This window comes from Oncorhynchus kisutch, linkage group LG14 (assembly GCF_002021735.2).
Source record: "Oncorhynchus kisutch isolate 150728-3 linkage group LG14, Okis_V2, whole genome shotgun sequence".
Classification (NCBI taxonomy): Eukaryota; Metazoa; Chordata; class Actinopteri; order Salmoniformes; family Salmonidae; genus Oncorhynchus; species Oncorhynchus kisutch.
In genome coordinates, this window is record NC_034187.2 from 88,916,148 (window position 1) to 88,924,008 (window position 7,861).

The 7,861-nt window shown below is 41.5% G+C and overlaps 1 protein-coding gene across 5 annotated transcripts in view; it reads right to left on the reverse strand.

The window, feature by feature from the left end:
- The window catches only part of spire1a (spire-type actin nucleation factor 1a), a 45,868-nt gene extending 40,722 nt beyond the window's left edge, over positions 1 to 5,146 (reverse strand). For all 5 annotated transcript variants that reach the window (XM_031789153.1, XM_031789151.1, XM_031789150.1 and 2 more), the window contains exon 1: positions 4,628 to 5,146. In XM_031789153.1, coding sequence (XP_031645013.1) covers positions 4,628 to 4,663 — 36 coding nt within the window. In that variant the 5' untranslated portion in view covers positions 4,664 to 5,146. The remainder of the gene's footprint in view (positions 1 to 4,627) is intronic.
- Between the last annotated feature and the right edge of the window lie 2,715 nt (positions 5,147 to 7,861).

Consider the following 7,861-nt stretch of genomic DNA (forward strand, 5'->3'; position numbering starts at 1 on the left):
TAAATCATAGATTTGGATAGAAAACACTGAAGTTTCTAAAACTGTTTGAATCATGTCTGTGAGTATAACATAACTTATGTAGAAGGCAAAACCCCGAGGACTAACCATTCAGAATTATTTATTTTTGAGGTCACTGTCTGTTCATTGAGTTCTCATGGTGAAACTATATTTCTTAGAAACTTGTTTGCAGTTCCTACCGCTTCCACTGGATGTCACCAGTCTTTGGAATTTGGTTGAGGTTATTCCTTTGTGCAATGAAGAAGTACGGCCATCCTGGAAAAGGGTAATGCTGTTGAGAGTTGGCCAAGACTTGAAAAGTAGTGTTAGTTTCCTCTCGTCCTCTATTGGACATTTTGGATATATATGGACGGAATTAATCTAACAAAAAGGACCTTTTGTGATGTTTATGGGACATATTGGAGTGCCAACAAAAGAAACTGGTCAAAGGTAAAGCATGACATACATTTTATTTCTGCGTTTTGTGTAGCGCCTGCAGGGTTGAAATATGCTATTCTTTGTTTACAGTTGTGCTACCATCAGATAGTAGCATCTTATGTTTTCACCAAAAAGCCTTGGCTGGATTCACAACGAGCTTTAATTTAGTATCTTACATGTGATTGAATGAAAGCTTGATTTTTATATCATTTCATTTGAATCTGGCTTTCTGCATTTTCCCTTTGGTCAAGTGAGACACGACTGTCCCCCTAGAGAGGTTAACCATACCCAAATACGAGTGACTAACCGGTGTCTGTATATAGCCTTGATACTCTTATTTTCAAATGTCTTTTTACTGTTGTTTTATTTCTTTGCTTACCTACACACACACGTTTTTTCTTCTCCGCACTATTGGTTAGAGCCTGTAAGTAATCATTTCACTGTAAGGTCTACACCTGTTGGTTAGAGCCTGTAAGTAATCATTTCACTGTGAGGTCTACACCTGTTGGTTAGAGCCTGTAAGTAATCATTTCACTGTAAGGTCTACACCTGTTGGTTAGAGCCTGTAAGTCAGCATTTCACTGTGAGGTCTACACCTGTTGGTTAGAGCCTGTAAGTAATCATTTCACTGTAAGGTCTACACCTGTTGGTTAGAGCCTGTAAGTAATCATTTCACTGTAAGGTCTACACCTGTTGGTTAGAGCCTGTAAGTCAGCATTTCACTGTAAGGTCTACACCTGTTGGTTAGAGCCTGTAAGTAATCATTTCACTGTAAGGTCTACACCTGTTGGTTAGAGCCTGTAAGTAATCATTTCACTGTAAGGTCTACACCTGTTGGTTAGAGCCTGTAAGTAATCATTTCACTGTAAGGTCTACACCTGTTGGTTAGAGCCTGTAAGTCAGCATTTCACTGTAAGGTCTACTATACGTGTTGTATTCAGCATTTCACTGTAAGGTCTACTATACGTGTTGTATTCAGCATTTCACTGTAAGGTCTACTATACCTGTTGTATTCAGCATTTCACTGTGGTCTACTATACCTGTTGTATTCAGCATTTCACTGTAAGGTCTACTATACCTGTTGTATTCGGCGCACGTGACAAATACATTTTGATTTGATCTTACACTCAGGTTCTGTTCTCTCAGGTTGTATATTCCTGGAGGAGACTCTGTCCCCCTGGCCATGCAGAAAGAGACAGAACAAAGGATTTCACATGGAGAACTCACATGGAGATCCCCAAAATGAGGATTTGATACAAAATGTCTACTTGTGAGAAGGTGTGAATGGTTCGTGGACACTTAAGGGACAGGTATAACGAGTGCGTTTCATTGTGACCTCGGAGAGGACAGAAAACACACAACTATATATCTGAATGTGTACATTTCTCAATTATGGGGTTTGCATCTAATTATTTTATCAAATGAATGAGTAAAGATGAAACTATTTGTGAAATGATGTACGGTGATGTTAAACCTTGACAGGGAATACAATTCTCTTTCAATATAGTTTAAGTAATTGGTCTGCCCCGTGAGCGCAGACATGATCTGGCGTCACAACAGCCCTTTTCTACTGTTACGAATAAAACCCCCTCCTGAGGAAATCATCTTCAGACCACAGTTGAGTAGAGACTGAGCAAACCCACAGCGTGAGCTGTGATTGTGAATAATTGAGTACCAAGACTAGAAAACCATACCACGTGGAGCATTGGCTACACGGCTAGAAATGATTCAACTGATACTATCAATCCCTACAGAATAAGAGCAAATCTTAGATACTAATTACTAGTCCGCAGCTAGAAATGATGTCAACCTGAGACGGGAATAGCGACAAAACATCTTTCTATGATAATATTTCTGAATGGTACTCTGAAGTATCCATAATAACCACAAAAGATTTCAGGGAAACAGCGAGGAGAGAGAGACACACTGATGAAATCGCCAGCAGACTGGATTCCAACAGAGAAGATCACAACGACATCTGGGCGTAAATATACATATTGATTATTCCCGAATGAATGAGCGTTCATATGCAAAGGATTAGCATTTCAATTTATAGAAATCAACTGTGTGTAGTGATCCCTTTTGTCTTGCCCGCTCTTTCTCAGTCCACACCCACTTCACAGTCCACACCCACTTCACAGTCCACACCCACATCCCTTTGTCCACCAAGCCATCATATCGGTTTAGCCCACTAGGGAACCTCCCCTATCATTTCCTTGTAACCATACATCTACTGTTTGTCTATGCATTTTTGTGATTAATTAGTTAGTAAATAAATGATTGAGACAATTGATGTATGGATGATTCATAGTAAAAGGCTGGGTTCGTGCAGATAACCAAAGTTTGGAATGAGACTAACGCGAGGTAAAGAATAATTCATTAGTTAGAAGACTAATTGATCAGGTATTAAAATATCTGAAAGTTAAATAAGGAAAACTTTGTAATTTGAATATTTTCCTTGGTGCCCCGACTTCCTAGTTAATTACATTTACATGATTAGTTTAATCAAGTAATAATAATTACAGAGAATTGATTTGATAAAATAACAGTCTTCACTTTAATGATGCCAAAGACACGACAGTGTTATGTTACTCATGGAAAAGGAACCAGGCCTTGAAGCCTTGTGTTCATCAGATCCTCAATGTATTTCTTAATGAAATAAAGTCTCCATTAATAACGTCTCCAGCTGGAGCGGCTTGGTTGGTAGGAGAGAGTTATTATCCAGACTGAGCTACAGAGCAGCTATGTGTACGCATTCATTACATCACTACATACTGCCATACTACTGGAAGAAACTGCAAGGCTGATTGGTCCAGTTCCCGCTGGCCTGAATCCGAATGCAAACACTGCCTTATTCTGTCTGAAAGACAGGCCTTTGCGGTGACAGTCAGTGAGTATGTCATTGGTCAGATAGGTACTGGGCCTTAGACCTAAGCACAACCCTCCCCTCCGGTGGTAAGCTCCTGAGCGAGCCAACACTCCCCTCCGGTGGTAAGCTCCTGAGCGAGCCAACACTCCCCTCCGGTGGTAAGCTCCTGAGCGAGCCAACACTAGGCATCAGCCTAATAGACCTCACGTGTTTGCCATCCCGCCATAATCAGAGGCAGGACAGGCAGACCTTCCTTCCCAAAATACTTCACCTTATAAATCTGCAGGACCCAACCACTCAAGGTCTGATTCAGTCAAACAAGAGGGTTGTTTTTGTATTTTCTGATGAGAAGTGTGATAGACACATTAACAGAGACTGTGCTCGGGATGTGACGTTACACAGGTTTGACAAACCAAACCAGAACACAACCGATCCCAGCCAGGGGCCCATTACTTATCACCATCTAATGGCCTCCGACAGTGAGAGAGAGTGGAGGTTGTGTGTGTGTGTGTGTGTGGCAGAGGGTAATAAGATAAACAGTGTGAAAAGGAAATCAAACCCAGTGCCAGCGGCTGTGGTGTCAACTACTTCCCCTTACCTACTCAGACATTAAAACATATGCTAGACAGACTACAGCTTTCTGCCACAGGCTCACCAACACTACACAGGTAAGCAGCCGCTCTAACGCCACGGTTGCGTCCCAATAATCTCTCCTTCCTCCCGAAGTGTGCACTCGTTCACTACTCCCCACACATGGAAAAGCATGGTGTAGGCATCAGCTAGCCTACAGGAAGTTTCCAGATACCAGTCATTTCCTTTAAAATCAATGAAAGGAAGTGAACAAGTCAACTCTACGGGTGAAAGGAGAGATTGGGATGCAGCTGACCTCTGGCCAAATACCCGTTGAGCATCAGGTCTGTGAGTGATGGATCCTGGTCAAAGGCATTGTTTACAAACATATATGATTTGATTACTAGGCATATTGCAATCAAAAATGATTGATACAGTGATTAAATCATGAACAAATAATTGCATTCATAATTAACAGGCATTACTAAGCCTGTTTGGCTGAACGATACATATGTAGGCCTAAATACTATATATTCAAGCTCCATGTGTAATATCAGTGAATTGACAAGGTAATTGGTTTAGGCCTCTGCCACAGTAAAGATGTGGAAATCCGATCCAATCTCTGAGAAGCATGGCGTCTATACATGTGTGTATCCTAACCCATTAGTTATGTTCACTTCAGTTAACCATGCAAATAGGGTAGCCTAGATATGCTTCAAAGTAGGTCCGCTTGACGGAAATTGTGTTGTTTACCTGTGCTGTCTTGGTGGTGCAATTGAACGGTTCCATCTCTCAGAATCCGTACATCGCCAGGTCCTTCAATCCTTCTCGGCAAATCCCCAACTGAAGCGCTGGAGGTCTTGGAATTAATCCTCCGGTGTTTCTGAACCAAAGTTCTGCAACATTGGTAACAAACAGCCCATCCCTGCTCTTCGTTGATCGGCTGGCTGTACAACGATAAGATTTCCTCCAAGGAAAGCTCCTCTGCTCCATCGTCGATATCCATGTTCACGGCACCGGCGTTCAGATACTGATTAACGCCGAAATCTTGGAGAAGCGTTGGTCCCCGGCCGTTTATCCACCTTCACACCATTATTATAGCCACGTAAATAATGGCAGTCTTCGACAGAAAATAGTATGTATTTAGGCGTACGAAACAGGTATTGCTACAGAACTAAATAAACGTCGAACCGCGTTGTGATGTCCGTATTCCTCAACTGTCTCGTCCACTGAGTCCACGTACAGCAATTTATTATAGCCGCCAGCAGAGAGGAAGAGGAGAAGCGAGAGGATTTACTCTGCCCAAAATCTGTCCGCGTGAGATAAGCCTTTTTTTGTATGGAGTGCTATTATAGTGTATCGAATTACATTAGGCTTATTTTATTGAATATACGTTTCGTAATGTTTAGCTTTTTACAAATGTAATGATATAAGTGGAGACGTGTCATTCCGGCAGCTTTGAGAAAAAAGACTTACCTGTTGTTCACACACATATCTGCGCTCTCATTGGCTAGAATGGTCCAACTTGATCTCACTTTTCTTCACTCATTGAGGACATGCATTTCCATTGTTAGGGCGGTCACTCGGGTATCTTGTCAATATAATAAACCATCTTTACCGCCAATCATATGGTGCGTTTGTAAATTCAGTCTGGAGTGCCAGAGTGTGATTTGGGTAGTTCATAAATTCAGAGCCTTGTCAGTTCATAAATTCAGAGCCTTGTCAGTTTATAAATTCAGAGCCTTGTCAGTTTATAAATTCAGAGCCTTGTCAGTTTATAAATATACATCAATGAGGTCGCTCTTGCTGCTGGTGAGTCCCTGATCCACCTCTACGCAGACGACACCATTCTGTATACTTCCGCCCCTTCTTTGGACACTGTGTTAACAACCCTCCAGGCAAGCTTCAATGCCATACAACTCTCCTTCCGTGGCCTCCAATTGCTCTTAAATACAAGTAAAACGAAATGCATGCTCTTCAACCGATCGCTACCTGCACCTACCCGCCTGTCCAACATCACTACTCTGGACGGCTCTGACTTAGAATACGTGGACAACTACAAATACTTATGTGTCTGGTTAGACTGTAAACTCTCCTTCCAGACCCATATCAAACATCTCCAATCCAAAGTTAAATCTAGAATTGGCTTCCTATTTCGCAACAAAGCATCCTTCACTCATGCTGCCAAACATACCCTTGTAAAACTGACCATCCTACCAATCCTCGACTTTGGCGATGTCATTTACAAAATAGCCTCCAATACCCTACTCAACAAATTGGATGCAGTCTATCACAGTGCAATCCGTTTTATCACCAAAGCCCCATATACTACCCACCATTGCGACCTGTACGCTCTCGTTGGCTGGCCCTCGCTTCATACTCGTCGCCAAACCCACTGGCTCCATGTCATCTACAAGACCCTGCTAGGTAAAGTCCCCCCTTATCTCAGCTCGCTGGTCACCATAGCATCTCCCACCTGTAGCACACGCTCCAGCAGGTATATCTCTCTAGTCACCCCCAAAACCAATTCTTTCTTTGGCCGCCTCTCCTTCCAGTTCTCTGCTGCCAATGACTGGAACGAACTACAAAAATCTCTGAAACTGGAAACACTTATCTCCCTCACTAGCTTTAAGCACCAACTGTCAGAGCAGCTCACAGATTACTGCACCTGTACATAGCCCACCTATAATTTAGCCCAAACAACTACCTCTTTCCCAACTGTATTTAATTTTTATTTATTTATTTATTTTGCTCCTTTGCACCCCATTATTTTTTATTTCTACTTTGCACATTCTTCCATTGCAAAACTACCATTCCAGTATTTTACTTGCTATATTGTATTTACTTTGCCATCATGGCCTTTTTTGCCTTTACCTCCCTTCTCACCTCATTTGCTCACATTGTATATAGACTTGTTTATACTGCATTATTGACTGTATGTTTGTTTTTACTCCATGTGTAACTCTGTGTCGTTTTATCTGTCGAACTGCTTTGCTTTATCTTGGCCAGGTCGCAATTGTAAATGAGAACTTGTTCTCAACTTGCCTACCTGGTTAAATAAAGGTGTTCTCAACTAGCCTACCTGGTTAAATAAAGGTGTTCTCAACTGGCCTACCTGGTTAAATAAAGGTGTTCTCAACTAGCCTACCTGGTTAAATAAAGGTGTTCTCAACTAGCCTACCTGGTTAAATAAAGGTGTTCTCAACTTGCCTACCTGGTAAAATAAAGGTGTTCTCAACTAGCCTACCTGGTTAAATAAAGGTGTTCTCAACTAGCCTACCTGGTTAAATAAAGGTGTTCTCAACTAGCCTACCTGGTTAAATAAAGGTGTTCTCAACTGGCCTACCTGGTTAAATAAAGGTGTTCTCAACTAGCCTACCTGGTTAAATAAAGGTGTTCTCAACTAGTCTACCTGGTTAAATAAAGGTGTTCTCAACTAGCCTACCTGGTTAAATAAAGGTGTTCTCAACTAGCCTACCTGGTTAAATAAAGGTGTTCTCAACTAGCCTACCTGGTTAAATAAAGGTGTTCTCAACTAGCCTACCTGGTTAAATAAAGGTGTTCTCAACTAGCCTACCTGGTTAAATAAAGGTGTTCTCAACTAGCCTACCTGGTTAAATAAAGGTGTTCTCAACTAGCCTACCTGGTTAAATAAAGGTGTTCTCAACTAGCCTACCTGGTTAAATAAAGGTGTTCTCAACTAGCCTACCTGGTTAAATAAAGGTGTTCTCAACTAGCCTACCTGGTTAAATAAAGGTGTTCTCAACTAGCCTACCTGGTTAAATAAAGGTGTTCTCAACTAGCCTACCTGGTTAAATAAAGGTGTTCTCAACTAGCCTACCTGGTTAAATAAAGGTGTTCTCAACTAGCCTACCTGGTTAAATAAAGGTGTTCTCAACTAGCCTACCTGGTTAAATAAAGGTGTTCTCAACTAGCCTACCTGGTTAAATAAAGGTGAAATAAAATAAAAAATATAAAAATTCAGAG